This window comes from Anabrus simplex, chromosome 4, assembly GCF_040414725.1.
Source record: "Anabrus simplex isolate iqAnaSimp1 chromosome 4, ASM4041472v1, whole genome shotgun sequence".
In the NCBI taxonomy this organism is placed as follows: Eukaryota; Metazoa; Arthropoda; class Insecta; order Orthoptera; family Tettigoniidae; genus Anabrus; species Anabrus simplex.
Genome location: NC_090268.1, coordinates 166,021,099 through 166,041,711, shown reverse-complemented (window position 1 = coordinate 166,041,711; position 20,613 = coordinate 166,021,099). Strand labels below are relative to the sequence as shown.

Below are 20,613 nucleotides of genomic sequence, written 5' to 3'. Positions count from 1 at the left end.
ACCTTGAGCAACACGTTCAACATTACCATTTGACGCTGGCGTAGCACTTTCTTCAATGCTCTTTGCCCTCGAGTAACTTTTCGCTGTTGTTATCACTACCCTCGAACTCAGATTTATGTTTCAAAATGTCATTATTACCATAATCATCTAAAACACTGTCTACAAAACGCTTTCAAACTCTTGTCATTAACGCAATGCTAGTTCTGCTGCATAATGAATACTGAATACTGATGAAAATAAACTGCTGTTCAACAATCCCAGTGTCACACAGAAATATAGACAACATAGACAGCATTGTTTACCAACAGTACATATCTCTAGTTCCTTACAGTGTGCATTGTGCGAAGTATATCGCAAAGGGAATCTGATATATGAAGATAGTGAGATACTGAGTCATTTTATTTGTGCACCGAAACACTGTGCACGAACACTGCTTCTCAAATGATGTAAATGGGCTAATATTAAGTATACAAACAACACATACTTTACTTAAAACAGTCTTTTTCGTCTACCTGCAAGTACAGGCTAAGTGTATAAAACCATTTACAGAGAGTGAACACAACCACAATCACAGGGCAACTCTCTTCTCTTAATCTCTGTCAGTCCTCCACATCCACCCAACCTGATTGACTTGCTGTACTGAAATACTCTTCTGTTGCCGATTGGATGTGCACAAAAACACCATCCAGATATTGATATCTCGACCAGGCTGGAGTCCTTCGATCTTGGCCTTCATCCACATGTACTGTGGGCAAATGTCCTCATGGATCAGGATGGCATCTCCAACACAGTGTTCTCAGTGAGTGCTGTACTTCATTGAAGTTTTCTGGCTACAGAAAATACTATTTTGCCCATCTCTTACAGATTTTTCTGGAAGCAAAACTCTTGTTATCAGGTCACATGTTGTTGGTTCTGGTTAAGCTGATGTGGTTGTGGTTCGAAATCTTCTCTTTGTGAAGTTGGCCTTGAATTTATAGTGACTTCAATATTAATCGTGTTCAGCTGCTCCTTGGTAAACTTTTGCTTGTCCTAATTCCATAAGCAAACGTTTCATGGTGCCCACCATCTGCCCCACCACGATAAACTTCTACATGATAACCATTTTGGACGAGGAATTGGTGAGTCTTTCAGATGACCAACGCCTTACAATGTTCTAAGAGTTTGATTTTGGCAGCTATTTTGCATTGTTGATGTAAATGGTGTGAGACAAACAATTTCTTCCAGTGAATCTTGGAAGTGCTATTTGGAAGGCATTTGTAGAGATGAGTTCTAAGTGCACTTCTCGCGTAGTAGTGTACGTTAATTGTGTGATATAGGCCTTGTGTTCTCTCTCCCCACGTTGCCATATAGGGGCTCAGCAAATTCAGTCTCCATAATAAATTACTTTGCAGACTTCACTCAGTCTGATAGCAGTGTTGCTTTCATTTGCTTTCCTTGGGGTTTCTTTGGGATTTTGCATGCAGTGCAAGGCAAGCTTCCTAACAATTTTATGGGCTCTGAGTATCCAGAATTCGGTCTACACTTCAGACAGTACATTCCGAAGTGATGTAACCTGATGTGTATTACCTGAATGAGTAATTTCGTTAAATGATTGGAGCCTTCTTTTAAGTGACTTACCTCCTACTTCTTCTGAATTTTACAGTGCCTATCCCTGTTATTTTATTTTGCCTCTTGCACTATTTTTGTGGGGACTTTATCTTTAATTTCTTTCTTACCTATGCAATTTTTTTAGCGTTTTATTCGGTCGATGATGACCCGGATTGGGGTTGAAACCAGTACCGCTTCCACTTATAATTAAATAGGAATGTAACTCTAAATTTCATATTTATTTGTATTGAATAGGTTGAACTACCTTATTTATTATTTCAATTTCATTGTTGCTATTTGGCGAGTTCATCACATTGTAATCGACTGACTAAATGAAGCAGATCCTTTTCAATAGAAAACCCAGGCCGTTATACGACTGAGTTTCTAGTAAGAACTGAATTTTCAGGTGTCAATAGAACGGGAAGTGTGACTTCTGTCAGAAAGTGCCTGGGCTTCTTCTTTTCCTTGGAGAGTGGGTGGCTTGTTCCACGCGCAGAAGGCTAAAAGTTTGTTGGTTGAGTTAGCCAGGCTGGTCCATGCCACCAGATGTCAAGATGTTATATTTGGTCATTCATTAATCCATGCAAGAGATGGCCTGCGCTCAGCTACATGTGATTATTTAACACATTGAGCGTCGCAGCAGATAGCGGTGACTATTTTTGGATTTCCTGCTAGTCCGCGGTGGATACGGGTGTCCGCTTGCCGAGGGTAAATATAAAGTTTCGGCCCACTGAGCAAAATTATTAAAGAAGTATTTATTTTCGGTTGATATCACCATTAAAGTATAGACATTTGTACTGCTATCTGTTATTTCTATTGTATCTCCTGCAGTACCACTCTTTCTTGTTTGTAGTTGAGAAATACTGGTAGATCAGACAGAATCTCCTGTCTAGTATAGAGAGAGTACATTCCTACTTCTTGTATGTAAGATAGTCTGTTTATATTCCTCAATCATTGTTTTTTGTTAATATCATCTATTCATATTTAATGAAAATCGTTCATGAGTTTGTGCTTCTCATTTCTTAGCATAGGTAAATTAATGTTAGTCTTTTGCTGTTTTATTGAACTTAAATTGTGTAAACTTTGGTTGAATATTTTGTTTTAAAACAACCTATCATTGTAACAAAAATTTGCAGTTTTGTTTTAGCATGTTCATTCCTGAAAGGTATCCAGTAAGTTAAGACAATGTGGAGAATAACATTCCACGAACGCCAGCATAGCACGGGGAGAGGTGATACTCCCACGTGTGCGCCCCAGGTGGCGGATAGGGGGGTCCTAACTGGCTTGCCTGCAGACTTGAGGGAAATAAAATACCTCTCGTGGACCAAACACACAACCCCCTGTGGGTGGGGGACGCCGACGAAGAATACACTCACGGTTTCCCGTGCCTGTCGTAGGAGGCGACTAAAAGGAGCGACCAAGGGATGATTGTCTTGGAACCATGAAACTACTTTTGATTTGTACCATCATGCGCAGCACACCATGGGTCGCTTCTACTTGCGAGTAGTACCATTCTGTTAGGTACTGAATAGTTTTGTGATTCGTAGCAGTTTCCAGTACCCGTGAGTCGTACCCATGTGAGCAACACCACAGGTCTGGGCGTTGTCTGTGAGTTGTACCACTATATGAGCGACACCGTGGGTCTGCGTTGCCAGTGATTAGTACCCACTATGTGAGGAACACCACGGGAATGCTGGCGCCCATGCCTAGTACACCTAGGTGAGGAACCTCATCGGTTTGTGTTGGCTATGAGTGGCGCCATTGTGTGAGAAACACCATAGGTCTGCGTTACCTTTATGACGTACAATACTTGCGAGTAGTACCTTAATGTTTGGAACACCGTGAGTTTACGCTACCTTTGATTAGTACCGCAGCTTGAGAAATATCATGGTTCTACTTTACTCGCGACATGTACTATACTGAGGGGCCTTAGACCTGGTTTTTAGACCCCTTTAGACATCAAGCATAATCGATTCAGGACTGTGCTTTATAAGTGGTCCCTTGGTCAATAATACTATTATTTATGACCATTTTTGAGTCGGATCCACTGTTTTTTGTTTGTTTCTTGTTTGTTTTTGTTTTTTTGGGTTCATGTCCATCCATTCATTTTTCATGACATTTTTATTTATTTTGGTCAGTGGATTTGTTGAACTTTTGTTGTCATTTCATTTCGTACCATTAGGGGCCGATGACCTTGATGTTAGGCCCCTTTAAACAACAAGCATCATCATCATCATCGAGAAGAACATTTTTCTCTTAAAACTCTCCTAAACTCTAACACTCATGAACTTCATTCTGTCTGTTTTGTGTCTTTTCTTATTGCAAAACATCCAAGAACATTAACAACCTGTTTTATATCGGTTTTAGCTGTTAAGGAATTCTGAATTAGTGAGTTAATAAGTGTTTCTGGATCCGGTTTTGAAATGAGTGTTTTTTTTCCCTGCAGTTTTCTTCTGTCCCTGACACATACGACTCAGTGTACTTGGAAATGTCTCGTCGTGGTGCCCGTGTACTGGCACTAGGATGGAAGGAACTTGGGCGGTTAACTCCTCAGCAGACTCGTGACTTGAGCAGAGAAGATTTGGAATGTGATCTTGTATTTGCAGGCTTTGTTATTATCTCATGTCCATTGAAAGTAGATTCTCGTAGTGTTATCAAGGAAATAATCAATGCTTCCCACCGGGTAAGTAAACCATTGATTAGTCACTATGTTAAGGTTACTGGGATGTGAGCATGCTTTATGGTTTGCACCTTTGAATGTGTACATTTCAAAATTATATATCAATTTAATTCCACTTGCCAGAGGGTCATGAAAATCACAACATGCTATGAGCAATTCTTTCTGAGCAGTATAGTAATTATAAATTAAAACAACACTGCCTAATTTTGTGCAGGGTTCTTCAAAATTAACTACATGAAAATCATTTTAACTTACACATTCTGTTGCTTAGGTGTACTTACATTACATGGTTCTGTTCAAAGGCATTCCATTTTTTCTGAAAGGTTAAGAACACATGACAAAATGAGTGTGTTTCTTTTCTAATAGTAAGTGACATGAGCTATAAACAAATTAAAAAGCATATTATATTTGTTCTCAATAAAATGGAAAGTTCTTGCATTTTTAAAAATGTTAAAATGAAGGTTTTGATAAATATATCTCCATTCATTCTGTAAAACTACATGGTTCACAACACAAACCAAATCAGACCTCTGACTTACTTATTTTCTGAGAAAAGTGTAACAGATTTTGAAACAACCTGTATGAAATTAGGCAGTATTACTTTAGATTTATTATTATTTAGCTTAGGAATAATTTCTCGTTGCATATTGTGATTTACATACCCATCTGACAAATGAAAGTATTGTACATGATATATAATTTTGAAAATATGCACTCAAAGGTGATAAATGTGCCATACCCATATCTCAGTATCCATATATATAATTATTCTATCTTTGGTCTGTGAACTATATGTTCTTGTATTGAATGTTTTGTTAATTGGCACCCCTCTTTTTTATTATAATTTTAATTAATTTATTGAAATGCACACAAGTTACCACACCATGTATACTTTCACATTCAAATCACTTTAAACTGTTTGCAAGACAAAAATCCACTAGAGAATTTTCTTGGTTCTTACATGAACAGTAAAACCTAGTTAAGACGTTTCTGCAGGGGACAACAAAAATGAACATGTTAAGCGAGAAAATGTACTACTGAATATATTAATAAAAACTATCCAACAGTGATTCGGAAATACTAAATAAGATTTTTTCCGACATGAAGGCAGTTGCAAGTAACTAATCTCATTTTGTTCCAGTTTACAGTTTTCAAGTTGTGATCAATCAAATCTGCATTGGTCTGGTCATTGTAAAAAATGTAATTCATTGTTCATAAATTCTGGCAAGGTTAATGCACTTATTGTACATACTGTACATATTGTAAACTGTGTAAATAGCATAAGACAATTGTATTTAGTATTAAGTTAGTTTACTATAAGTTCCAATGTTTATATTTTTAATTCTTGACCTTAGGATTAATATAGGCTGAAGATGCCCATAACTAGGGCAAAACAGGTCCCTAACTGGTGTTTCATTCATGTAGAATTTAACCACTAAAAATATATATATTTGTATTGAAAAGGTGGACACAATAATTTTAATCTTGAAAGAGTTTACTTATGAAGGCAGTTGGTACAATTTACGAACTTCATTGTACAGATCTACATTGATACAGTTAAAACTATGAAACAATGTTAAGGTGTACCAAAACATAACATTGTTTCTTAGATTTAAGGAGGCAGTTTACGTTGTGTATCCGCGGGTACAGTGAAAGCTGTATCTACCATTTATCAAGATGAGAGGAAAGTATTAAAAGGTGTGGAAAACACAAGAGAATAAAGATGAAAACCTTTTCTGCTTGGGCTTATAAAATAACAAGTGCACTGATAGGCGTGAAAAACAGAAAACAACAAAAATGAAAACATTTGCACCGGGGCCAATAAAAATATCCAAGTATTATTGCAGATCACACTCTTTCTAAAACAAATGTTAGTAGAAGCCGTTTATTTCAAAGCAGTGGGTTATAAAACATTATTTTCTGGTCACACTCTTAGACAGTGAATTGGAGGTTATACTCAGCCATGTGCGACTGTGACAGAATGACTCTGGCCGCCATTTTGAAAAACTTCAAAGTTGAATCAATCGAGTCGAAACTCTAAGGTGCAAGTTCAACATTCGTGACCTATACGCGCTTAAAGATGCGGATGTCAGTCCAGTTTCTGAAAGATATCGATGTTTTCTCATTAGAAAGGAATTTCACTTTTTACGTATCCATACCTAGGCTATCACAAGACAAATATGCACCATGCTAATCAATTTCACATGATTATGTTCCTAATCTAGATATAGGTAAACCATATCACGCGACAAATTTTCACTCTGCTTCAGTGTACCACTCAACACTAAATTTCTATCTTCTGAATGGAATGCTTAATACAAGTACAAATAGACTAACTGGCTAACTGCCAAACAAAATTGAACATTCCTGAGGCTAACAGCTTGCTCCCCGAACGTGCAACTTATCCTGTGAAGTTCAGGAATTTAAGGCCTTTTTCCATAACCATGCAACTGTGGCGACGGATCTTACCCGAGTTGGAAATCACATTTGCTTCACAAGGGATGACAACATTTTCAGGGCTAGGAAAAAATGTGATTGTACTAAGCGGTAATAGCAAAAATTTGTGACACAATAAACAAGGTATTTTTATATAAATTTAATACGATGAGAATCAGAACTTCGAATTTACAACGTGCTAAGCGGGAAAACGTGTTAATGAGGAATGCACTAATGAGGTTTCACTGTAGTAACATGGTATTGTTCACATATGCAATTTGCTGCTGGGGTCATGAAAACTCGTTTTTTCAGATTTTATTATGGTATCCAGAATACAAGGCTAGACATGGAAATTAACAAGAGGGTGCAACAGGGCAATGCATTCTACCGGAGTGTAAAAAAACCTTGTCAGGATTAAGAAAGTGTAAAGAGATAATTTACACAATATATATATACAGGGTGAAGCGTAATTCGTGCACTCGAGCGTCGCAGCGCGACTCCTCACATGCCAGGAATAAAAAAATGTCTCTTACAAAATTTCGTCTTGCGAGTATATCCGGCAGAAAAACGACGTTGAAAAGCAGCAATCTGGCAACACTGTAACCGCATGTAGGGTAACTACCTCTGTCAGCAGAAGTTAGTCGTACTGTACAGTTGGTGCAGTGGATAGAGTTTTGGGTTAGCATGCAGGAGGTCGAGTGGTCGATCCTGGGTTGAAGCGTATGTTTTTTATTTTGTAAATGTAGTCCAGGTGGTATGGTATCTGGCATCTTAATCGTCAACAGCGATTGCAGTGGGTCCTCTAGAAACCATTTGGACTTACATAGTTGGAAACCGACACAGAAGATAGAGAGGGAGAGAGACAGAGGGAAACAAGAAGCTTCTCATTCACAAACGAAGATATTTTCAGAGAAATCCAACTGCTTCAGCAAGGAAAAGCTGCAGGAAGTGATCAAATTACTGGGGAGGTATTAAAGAAAATGGGGTGGTACATAGTGCCTTATTTAAAATTTCTCTTTGACTATGTCATAATAGTGTAATACCAAAGGAATGGAAGGAATCTATAATAATACCAATTTACAAAGGAAAGGGTGATAAAAGGAAACCAGAGAACTACAGACCAATCAGCCTGACCAGTATAGTTTGTAAAATTCTGGAGAGTTTAATATCGAAGTACATCAGAGGGATATGTGATGATAAAAATTGGTTCATGAGGAGCCAGTATGGATTTAGAAAGAAATTTTCTTGTGAGGCACAACTGGTGGGATTTCAGCAGGACATATCAGATCAGTTGGATTCAGGAGGTCAGTTAGATTGCATAGCCATAGATCTTTCCAAAGCCTTTGATAGAGTGGAACATGGAATATTATTAAAGAAATTGGAGGGAATAGGATTGGACGTAAGTGTTACACGTTGGATAAAAGCATTTCTAAATTCAAGGGTTCAGAAAGTCAAAGTAGGAAATAATGTATCTCAGGAAGAGAAAGTCTGGAAGGGAATTGCACAGGGTAGTATAATCGGTCCGTTACTTTTCTTAATATACGCAAATGATTTAGGGAACAATATAACATCAAAAATAAGATTGTATGCAGATGACATAATTGTTTATAGGGAAATAAATAACATTGAGGATTGTTCAGAATTACAAAGGGACCTTGAAAGTATCCAACAATGGGTTGAAGAAAATAATATGAAGGTTAATGGAGGCAAATCAACTGTTACAACTTTTACAAACAGGAGCTTTAAAACTGAATTTGAATATACTTTGGATGAGGTAGTTATCCCAAAAGATGGCAAGTGCAAATACTTAGGTGTGAGATTTGAAAGTAATTTGCACTGGAAGGGTCATATTGATGACATTTTGGGAAAGCATACAGATCATTACATGTCATAATGAGGCTACTTAAAGGATGCAACAAAGAATTAAAAGAAAAAAGTTACTTGAGTATGGTTTGTCCATTATTGGAATATGCAAACAGTGTTTGGGATCCTCACCAAGAATACCTAATAAAAGAAATAGATAGTGTGCAGAGGAAAGCAGCAAGATTTGTAACAGGGGATTTCAGGAGAAAGAGTAGTGTATCAGAAATGTTAAAGGAACTTGGGTGGGAAACTTTAAGTAAGAGAAGGGAGAAAACTAGACTTACAGGATTATATAGAGCCTATACAGGAGAAGAAGCATGGGGAGATATCCGTGAGAGGCTTCAGTTGGAAAATAATTATATCGGCAGGACTGACCACAAATATAAAATTAGAAGGAATTTTAGCAGAAGCGATTGGGGTAAATTTTCATTCATTGGTAAGGGTGTGAAGGAGTGGAACAGTTTACCAGGGGTAGTGTTTGATCCTTTTCCAAAATCTGTACAGATATTCAAGAAGAGAATAAACAGCAACAGAGAAAATAAATGAAGTGTTAGAGGGCATTCGACCAGTGCAGGTTATCGTAAATTAAAAAAATGTGTGTGAATAAATTAATTCCATCCCCTGGTCTAAGGAGTTTGGACAGCCAAAGTAGGGGACTGCCTGTAGGGGTGAAGTACAGTGGGGACTTCGAGGGCCCTGGGACCGCTACGGTAGCTGTGAAGGCCCTTCAGGAACTCTGAAAAGTGGTGGCAAAAGGGGCTCTGGTTAAGACGCAGCAGGTCGTTATGCTACTTAGGATCCAGAACGGTTAAAAAAAAAATAGTAAATAAATAAATGCAATGTAAATATTAATGTTATACCAGTTGTATAGTATCATTTGAAGTAATTCCACATACTGTATATCAGTTGACTATATTTCTAAGTAGTACAGGAGATATTATAAGTAGAATTTTGTAAACAATATAATTAAGGATGAGCTGTGTGTTTAATAGAAAACATTGTTAGCGTAAATTGTATAATATTGTATTATAAGAAAAATTTTCTTCTCTTGTTAATTTAATATTTAGTGCTTGACAATATTGTATTTTAGTGTACCATTTGCCACTGAGGTAGACACCTCATTTGCAAATAAAGAGATTTTGATTTGATTTGATTTGATTTGATTTGATTTGATTTGATTTGATTTGATTTGATTTGATTTGATTTGATTTGATTTGATTTGATTTGATTTGATTTGATTTGATTTGATTTGATTTGATTTGACATACTACGATTCTAGAAATGGACGAACAATCGTTTTCATTGGTCAGCTTTGAAAGGCGCCCTTTCCACGTCGTGGCCGTAAATTTAATATGGACAGTATTAGTGCTAATGTGCTACATCTGCGCGATCATATTACATGTAGTATGGTGGCGTCTCCGAAAACCTTAAAAAGTAGTTCGTGGGACGTGAAACAAATAATATTATTATTATTATTATTATACATGTAGTATGTAAATGACAAGTAGATGTTGTGTTATTGTACTGCGCTATCATCTTTAGCATATCGAAAGTGATATTGTTTGTGTAGTTATTCTGTCCTATGACTGGTCATTTGTTTCAGCTGTCTATTTCTTATTAGTATAACCAGGTATTTGTTGTTTCAGCGTTACAAAATGTTGTAAATGTAGGATACATGTGACCTCAGAAACGGTGTCTTACTGTATTACAGTAGGTAATGTCAGATGGAAATTAGCAAATAAAAAATGCGCCTCAACCCAGGATCGAACCTTCGACCTCCTGCATGCCAACCAAAAACTGTACTCACTGCACCAACTGTACAACACGACGAAAACGTGCTGACAGCGGTAGTTACCCTACATATGGTTACAGTGTTGCCAGATTGCTATTCTTCAACGCCCGTTTTCTACCGGATATACTCACAAGACGAAAATTTGTAAGACATTTTTTTATTGCTGGCATGTGAGGAGTCGCGCTGCGACGCCCGAGTGCGCGAATTACACTTCACCCTGTATATATATATATATGCACCCTTATTGATTTCTATCTGAGACCTGAACAATGACAGGTAGGGAGGAGAGTAGAATTAAGGCCAGAAAAATGAAATAGCTAAAAAGTATGATAGGAAAGACAGATGGAGAAGCTAAGATGTGAGGAAGGAGGTCAGAATGGAAAACCTAAATGAGAGAATCGATAGGAGTAAACTAAGATGGTTTGGACATGTAAAGAGGAAGAGGAGAAAAGAATACCAAAAGAGATGATGGAGGTGAAGGTAGAGGGAAAAGGAGCGAGAGGGAGACCTAGAACAAAGTGGATTGATTCAATAAAGAGGAGTGCAAGAAGAAGAAGAATAAAAAGCCAAGACTGGGACAGAATGATGGAAGAGGAATGGTGAAAGGAGAAAGGAACTTGGAGAAGTGCCATAAATGCCCTGATCCGGCAGGAGGTAGATAAGGGGAAAGGAGAGGGGTGGTACGTGTACTGCTAATGAGTTCACAAAATGTCAAAGTTCTTGGTTAGTGGCAGACCATGATCTATTCAAGACGTACACAGAAGATGAATTGCAAAGAAAGGTCACAGAAAAGGTAACTCAAAAACTGCAAACCGTGATAGAAAATCTCTCAAACTATATCACAATTATGATAAAAGAGAAAATTAGCATCATAACTCTCAGAGCATAACAGGAAACAGTCACAAAGTCAGCAAAGCCGTCAATCCAAAACTCAAGCAACTACGATAACTTATGGTCTGATGTGGTGAATAGACCTTCAACATCGAAGTACGGAGCAAATGTAACGCATATGAAGATCATAGATATCGTAAACACAAGACAAATCCGTAAAAGAAACAATGGTGAATTATTATACTGTGTGGGATGAATGATGACGGCCCAGTTTAGCAAGGTTCTGCACAGTTACTAAATTACACCACAGAAAGCCAATCAGCTTAGTAAATGTCTTGAGCTTGTGACTGCTAGGAAACTACTCAATGTTCCTCTTGATGGCAAACGTTTTTAAGATTGTGACGATGTATAACATGAGGTACATAGATGACTACAACAGCAATTCTAAGACTTCTCTGCCACAGGTAATGGGATGGGATAAGTGGATCAGTGTTGGTGGAGACCAAGCAATAAGACACAGGACAGCTTTACTAAACTTAGCCCCAAGTATTGACTGTTGCATCCTCTAGTACTCGCACCTAGTTACGCTTTTGATTGCCGTACTTCTGGTCTCTTGAAATAAAGCAATTTTGTCATGTATATATATTTTGCATTTCTGTGGTAATTAATTTGTGTATTTGTTGTAGGTGGTAATGATAACAGGAGACAACCCTCTGACAGCGTGTCATGTTGCTAAAGAACTGCGCTTTACACAGAAACCCACAACTCTCATTCTAATGCAGTCATCTGATGCATGGAACTGGGAAAGCATTGATCAGACTCAGCATCTACCTGTGCTACCAAAGAATACATACAAGGAATTAGTGAAGAATTACGACCTATGTGTTACTGGTGAGGTCAGTTACTTGATTTTTACTAAATTCTTGTCATGTGTGTGCCATAAATGGCAGATCCTTTGCCTTCTTACCACTCGATTTTAATCTCTTGTTGTTTAAATTAATAGAGTAAAACAATCATACAGTTATTACAAACAATGACATATTACATAAAACATAACTTAATTATTGTGTAGTGTGCATCAATGTTTCTTAGTGTCCTTTTAACTTATGATTCTTAGTATTCATTAAATATGAAATTCCTCTCATATCTTGCCTTTAAAAAAATCAAAACATCTTTTCCAGGCTGATTCATACATATCTCAACATTGATAAATTTCCTCCTTACCGAGCTCGATAGCTGCAGTCACTTAAGTGCGGCCAGTATCCAGTATTCGGGAGATAGTAGGTTCGAACCCCACTGTCGACAGCCCTGAAGATGGTTTTCCGTGGTTTCCCATTTTCACACCAGGCAAATGCTGGGTCTGTACCTTAATTAAGGCCACCGCCGCTTCCTTCCCACTCCTAGCCCTTTCCTGTCCCATCGTCGCCATAAGACCTATCTGTGTCGGTGCGACGTAAAGCAACTAGCCAAAAAAAAAAAAAAATCCTCTTTCCCCAATCAAGCAGTTCTGAAGTTGGTTGTGCTGATTGGTGATAAAAAATCTGCCATGTATATTTCTCATTCCAGAAGACCCATAAATTTAAATGTCAAGAATATTCAGGTACCAGTTATTGTGGGAGTACCACGTGCTTTCATTTTATACATCATAGTCGTCATCATCCATTTCCCTCGTCCAGCTCCTTCCGCGCAACGTGACCGGGAATGCTAATATAAATTTCTTATGGTGGGAATATTACGAACTTACTAAAGAGTGATGTAAATGTGCTATCCTGGTTTCTTTAACATGTGTTTAATAGGACATGGACTGGGACTTTAGAATAATGTCATAATAACCAAGGAAACATGCTAGAGAGGGGCGTCTTAACCAGTTTCGACTGTATTCTCTACACAAGAAAGGGTAGGAATATCAACACATATGAAGTAGTACTGGGAGGATCGCAAGGCTCGGACAGTTCCTACCAAGAAATAGACAAACCAAAGGGTTGATTAAAGTGATCCAGTGTGGTCTCAAAGGAAGAAAATGAAGTGGGGGTAATTTTTCACTCTTGTCGCTGTTAACACATAACAACGCTGTCAGTCCTCCTTTACTTTTTTTTTTTTTTTTTTTTTCTCTGTGGCATTTTTCTCTGTGAACAACATGTCTTTGACGGGAGCAAATTGTAAAACATTTCCGTTTCATCGGCATTAAAAATATCCTTAGCATCATATCCTTCAAGAAGTCGAGGTAACGTATTCTTTTCAAGTACTCAACTGTATTGTCATTAACTTCTGCACTGTCGCCACTTTTTAGAGTGATCAAACCAGCCATTGGAAGCATGGAAATCGACCAAACCCAGCTTAAGTGCGATTTCTCGAGCTTTTTGTTTAAGTATGTTCCTGTCATTTGGAGCGTTCTCACTCCTTTTTTCCTTGAACCATTTCATTAAAATGTTTTCAAGTTCCTCGTACGGCGAAGAATGAATATTCTTCCGTATTTTTACTCCAGAACCGCACTCCACTTCCACGTTCAGAATTGCTTCCTTCTGTTTCATGATGCCAAGCAGCGTACAGAGCGCCAAGTCATATTTTTTTTTTGCCATCTGTGACAAAGGTATTTGAATATCCCTTTCAGCATCACTAATGATGTCGATCTTTCGCTGAAGAGTCAGCTTCTTAAGTTTTGCAGCCATAATGAACATAGTCCACCATAACACGCAGTACAACTCTTATCACAGACACAAATGTAAGGTTAGGTTTACACTAGCAAGTTATTGCAGCAATTTATAGTGATTGCCACGTAAGGCCATATAGTAGAAAGTAAATATCGCTGCCTGATTCTCTTTTTTTAATGGCTGATCACTGCTGCCAGCCTGACTAGTTACATATTAAAATCACCAGACATAACAAACTAACCTCAATGTAAGCATCAATAATGAATGTTCCCTTACCCGAGTGAATGAGAAAAGTAAAGATGAAATAAAACAAGATATTTATAATTACGTCTGTTTCCACGCTCAATGAGGAATTAAGGAAATAAACACACTTTGTCACTCTCACTGATATTAATGTTACATATTTCTGTCTTTATTTTGATATACACAGTTCTATGACCATATTCGTGAAAAGAGGGGTATCTTAAACGGTGAACTTTATTTAATAAGTCTTTGCAATGTGATTTTTGAAAGTTCCAGAAATTACTTAATGCCTTTCCTTTCTTATGCGCAAACGTTTTCTTCTCTCTTCAATAAGCAGTAAAGGAGAGAGATTATTAGGCATATTTTCAGCTTGCAGGCTGGTTGTATCTTTAAACTTATCCAGGAAACATATAGGAGCGCTAATGTGCCAAGCTACGTGAACGAAAATTAGGTCTGCTTTCAAGCCTACTGCGGAATTGAGAATAATAATGTTATTAGTTCTAACTACTTCTGTGGTTTTTCATATACACAGAGGTGCCAGAATTCAGTCCCGCAAGATTTCTTTTATGAACCGGTAGATCTAGGCATGAGACTGGCGTATTTGAGCACCTTCAAATACTGCCGGACTCAAACCCACCAACCTCAGTTAGCCATACATTCTCTCCTTCACTCGCTTAAATTAATTTTAAACATTTGCTGCCTTTACTCTGATGTATGCATTACTATAACTGTATTCTTAAAGGGAGGGAGGGGGAGAGAGAGAGAGAGAATCTAGATTGTATAATTTATTGCAACTTCCGTAAGTTCAAGGACTTACCACATAGGACATGTATGTCCTTCCTTTTAATAATAATGCTAATAGCTTTACATCCTACTAAGTACTTTTACAGTTTTCAAGGACACCGAGATGCCGGAATTTTGTCCTGCACCAGTTCTTTTACGTGCCAGTAAATCTATCGACACGGGACTGATGTATTTGAGCACCTTCAAATACCACCAGACCGAGCCAGGATCGAACCTGCCAAGTTGAGGTCAGAAGGCCAGCGCCTCAACCATCTGAGCCACTCAGCCTGGCATCCTTCCTTTTGCTTGGGTATTTTCTTCTTCTTCTTCTTCTTCTTCTTCTTCTTTCTTCAATAAGCAATATGGGATAGGGGGCATTTTAAACATATTTTCATCTTGCAAGTTGGTGTATCTCAAGCTTAAGACATTAGGGAAACCCAGGAAATGTACAGGGGTACTAATGAGTCAAACAACATCACCAGATTTTTTATATATATATATATATATATTGGCTTAAATCACATGAAGATAGGTTGTAAGGCAAGAATGTGATAGGAAAGAGGGCTAGGACTTATATGAAAATAAGCAGTCGTTGCTTTAATAAAGGTACAGCCACAGCATTAGCCTGATGTAAAAATGAGGGAACCACAAAAAAAGAACTTCAGTTCTGGCGACTGTGGGGTTCGAATCCTCCATCTCCTGAAAACAAGCTCACAGCAATGTGATCGAAGTGCACAGCCAGTCACTCAGTTTCTTAGGACATGTAATAGGCCTACCACATGGGCTTGCTCTCTCCCAAATTACAGTTTGGACTTCTACCATAGGACAACCCACTAACCTGTATATGGATCTTCAGTTCTTCAATTATGCATACAGGGTGCGGCAGAAATACCTAACGAAGTTCAGACTAAACTCGCAACGCAACAAACCATTCACAATTTTGTTGCGCAGTTTAAAAGAACAGGGTTTGCCATTTATGTCACATACAGTAGATTGGCCACAGCTTTCAAACAATTGTTATAGACGTGGTGCGTGTGGTCTTGGCCTTAGCCTTGGAGAACACGTGCATCGTCTCGTCCGGGATAGTCAGCCAGCCAGTCGCTAGCATGGCGTGGAGTGGTGAACACCGAGGTTTCATGATTGAGACTTATTTCAAAAATGCTGAATCCTTACTGGATGACGTTCCATGGCCTGCCCGTTCCTCTGACCTCGCCCTGTGCAATTTCTTTCTTTGGGGATATTTGGAGGATCGCGTCTTCCGACGAAAGCCGTGAACACTACATGACCTGAAAGCTGCTATCCCTGAAGAAATCGAGGCAATACCACAAGACATGCTCAAGCGAGTCATGTGGAACTTCAAGGAGAGGCCTCAAGAGGTGCATCGAACTGGACGGTCGGCATTAGGAGGACATTATTTTCAAAACCTAGTGTGTATGTGTATGTGACACAAATGGCAAACACTACTCTTTCCAACTGTGCAATAAATCTTTTAATGGCTTATTGCGTTGAAGAGTTATTTATGTTTGAAATTCATCAGGTATTTCTGCCGCACCCTGTATATGTAAGAACATTATGTACCTTAATAAAAGATACTTCCCTAGTCGGTTGTCTGATTGGTGCAGGTATAACAAATATATTTGGGAAGAAATACTTCTTATTTTATATTTACATCATAAAGAAGTCATTTTATCATAGCAATAACAATATGCAATGAAATTGATGAATCCAAAGAGATAAGCATAATTTACTATATTATATAGTTAATTTACATTTTAAGGGATATATAGTAATAATAACAAAAGTATGCAATAAAGAAATAAATATAATTTACAACATCAAGAGCCATTCCATGGTCACTGAATTACAAAGCAGGGGTATGAATAAACAAACATAATAAACATCAGTACTAGTATTTAAAAAGCAAAAAGCAAAGTCATCTCCGTACAAACCATGAAGGCCATTGGAAGGGTAAAGGCTTCCACTGTCCGTAACGTTAGCACTTGGTGGGGTAGATTGGTCAGCTCTACGCACGACCACCTTTGCCCCCAGGAATTAATCTGGTACTCATTTTTTGTATAGGCTGAGTGAATCTCAGGGCCATGTGCACCTCCAGAAGTGGAAATCTCGTTTCATAAATTTTTCGACTTCCTGATGAGGAATCGAACCCACATCCTTCAGGCCTTTGCACTCGGGAATTAATCTGGTACTCATTTTTGGTATAGGCTGAGTGAACCTCAGAGCCATGTCCACCTCCAGAAGTGGAAATCTCGTTTCATAAATTTTTCGACTTCCTGACGAGGAATCGAACCCACGTCCTTCAGGGTGGACGATCCAACCACGTCTTTACCGCCTCGGCCACGTAGCCTGTAATGTGAGATTTTATACTAAACTTTTTTGAGCAAATACTCCGCTTCATAAGAATTAAGTTCCTGAGACTGTACCCTTTACCTGATCATGTATGTTATGGATTTGGTGTAGCATGAACCGACATTTCAAACGGTCTCATAGCAGATTCTCATTTGAGGTGGTATGAATAAAGGTATCTTCTCCGATTAATACGTATACTGATGAACAATTGAATCAGTGATACCTGGTAGCATGTAGACCAACTTTTGTCCTGATAATTGTGACTATACGGACTGGAAACGTTGGGAAGCCATCCTGATCCACAACCGCTGCACAGCCTCCCATAATGCACAGAGGTCTGGTGGAACAATAACCAAGGCGCACACATCCGTCTCGAGACCATCCCAGATGTGCTCCATGGGACTGATGTTGTAGGCCATGGGGGTGTTAACTCACTAATGCCCACCGAATGATATATAATATGCAAAACATTCCTTCCAAATTACGTTAAACCCCTGTCACTCATGTTAAGCCTACTAGGGTGGTGAACACATAAATAAGAATGCCAATATTTTCCTTCTGGACCTTCATGGTCGCCCAGAATGCCGGACAGATGTTTTGTTTGAAAACAAATTTTTTCACTATAATATGATTTATCTATAGAGCGAGACTGCTATGCAGTATGCGTCTCATAGCTATCGAGATGGAATTGGGAGGCAGGGGTTCCATCCCCGCTGTTGGCATTCCTGAAGATGGTTTTCTGCACTTCCCCATTATCACACATTGATTCAAGAGTTGTTTGTATCAGTGCAACAAAAAATAAATAGCAATATATTTGTTATCGATGGCTTGTAATTTGTTTAAACTGATGCCCGATTTTTTCTCCTGAGACTTTTAGATAGGACAGTGAGCATATCATCATAATGAAAAAAGACTGTGAAAGTATTAACATAAATACTCTCTTATAGGAAAGTAAGGATCAATGAATATGGAGCTGAGATATTTTAAAGCTCTGAACAAAGATCAGTCATAGCAAATCAAGGGGCGAGTAGATTGGGTGAAACTTTAATAACTGGTTTGTGAAAGGGAGCATGATGCAGGCAGAACATAACCATGGCTGGTGACAAGAACATGACAGAATATGAGATACATCCAACTAGTGACCAAACCATTGGTCTTGATTGGCTATTTCCACCTAGTAACAATACCCATGGGTTTTGTTACGTCTGGCTAGTGACAAGGCAATTGGGCTGGTTTGGATATGTCTGGCTAGTGGCAAGACCATTGGGATAGAGGCAAGCAAAGGGGGTCTGGGGGCATAAGTCTCCAGGTTAGGGCCACGAAGCGGCCAGCAGGCCTCTAGCATCTCCTGGACAGTATTGGCTTGTGACAAGACCATTGTATTCTCCATTCTGACATACATTTTCATTATGGACTTTTGCCTTTGTGTTCGGTGTTGAAGCCTGCATGAAGCCTCTGTAATGTTATTTGCAGCTAGCACTGTGACTTTGTTTGCTTTACAACCCTTACCTTACTTAATGCAGTTAAAAATAGAATCTTATAATCATCTGCCCTAGTCCACTCATAGGTATATGCCCTCCTTCATTTGTCTCGTGACTCCTCCATGAAGCCAGTTTATTCATACACAGCTTCATTCATCTGTGATGATCATTCCTCCCAAATGAGGTTAACCTGAAAATTGTGATGCAAGGCTAATATTATCTGAAAGTGTAGAGATTAAATTAGCCTATTACTACAGTTATAAAATACAAAAATATGTTTGAAATGGTAAAATTCAAGCTAGAGAATTGTGAGGTTTGTTCATCTGGAAGGGTTTCATTATCTAAATGTGGCCATGTTAAATATTTTTGTTTCTTTCTTGTGATTTTTTTAAATTTCATTTTATTTTATTAGTGAATACATATTGTATACATGCATGAATGGTGACTTACTTGTTATTGTTTTTGAACCCTGTTAGACCAACCATGTTGTATTTTATGTGTGAACAATTTGACTTTGTTTCAGGGTTTGACATATCTAAATGAATGTCATAGACCGTTCCTGTACAAGATATTACCTCACATATCAGTATTTGCTCGTGTTGCACCCAAACAAAAAGAGCTTGTTATTGTAGCTCTTAAGTCCATTGGTTATACAACTTTGATGTGTGGAGATGGCACTAACGACGTTGGAGCATTGAAACATGCTGATGTCGGTATGTGTACTTTAATGTTTGTTTTTATTCTCTTTGATATTGCATTGCATGGAATTTTTTTTTTAAACACAGCATTATGGATTTATAAACTAGGACCCAACCTGTATGAGACAAAACACTGAGGATGGTTGGCTAGTTGTATCCCTCTTAAAACAGTAATCACCACCACCACCACCACCTGGGACAAAACAAGATTATGATCTGTAGTAGAAACTATGTTAGGGACCTTATTTCTTGAATAAAATGTCCTAACTTCTTGAAAAACAAAGGTAAAATTTAACATGTTGAATGGTAGACCGATATTCATGGGATTGCAGTCTAGTGCTGTGAGCTAATAACATAGTTACTCTGTGGTGATAGAGATGTTGATTCCCATAGGGAAATTGAAATATTTGTCTTGAATGAGTAAATTACAGTATAATACCAATATAGTTGGTCCGTTATTGGACATTATAAATCTACCAGCGAACTCATTCCTGGTTGCCAACGTTTTGCCCCAATGTGCTAAGTTGGGCTCATCAGTCGCTTAACCAAGCAAGTGATCACTGAAATGAGGATATATTTATGATTTATTAACTTATTATGTATGTTCGGTCAAATATTGCGACCCCGCACGGTGTCGTATTGGTAATTACTAATTTTATACACGTATACGTGCCCCCATATGGGGTCGCACTGTCCCGACTCTCGGCCATACTTACCTTTTCCTTTGCAGGTACGTGTTATATGTCATTGATTATGAGAGACGTGTTAGCTTATTACTGTAGCCGTCCAAAAGTACGATCCCCGATTTTAGGTTTGAAAATGTTTATAAATGATGATCTCCAAATTTTAGGTTAGGAAATTTTTGTATAAAATTTTGTTACATAAAGTAGTGAAAATCACGTGAATTTGGTAAATTAGGATGTGAGAGCATAATATTATAAGAAGAATTTGTAGTGAGCGAATATTGCATATGTATATCATAATGTTTGTATAACTTTTAATTTGGGTAAGAGTCTGTACTCATAGCCTAGCAGTGATGATTGTGCATCATGGGAAACAATGACTGTATCAGTGAAGAAGGTTGAAGTCTGTTAAAAGTGTTGCAACAGGTGGCTTGGAAACCCGGAGTACAGTGGGGAAGTGTATGCTGAAGATTATAATTCATCAGTATGGATGAATGTGCAAGATCATCATTTGCTCT

General features: G+C 38.2%; 1 protein-coding gene across 1 annotated transcript in view; it reads left to right on the top strand.

The window, feature by feature from the left end:
* Window positions 1-20,613, top strand: part of LOC136871743 (endoplasmic reticulum transmembrane helix translocase) — a 211,353-nt gene that overhangs the window by 152,437 nt on the left and 38,303 nt on the right. The window contains exons 12-14 of the mRNA XM_067145292.2: window positions 4,034-4,270; window positions 11,876-12,085; window positions 19,238-19,427. Of these exons, the coding sequence (XP_067001393.2) occupies window positions 4,034-4,270; window positions 11,876-12,085; window positions 19,238-19,427 (637 nt within the window). The remainder of the gene's footprint in view (window positions 1-4,033; window positions 4,271-11,875; window positions 12,086-19,237; window positions 19,428-20,613) is intronic.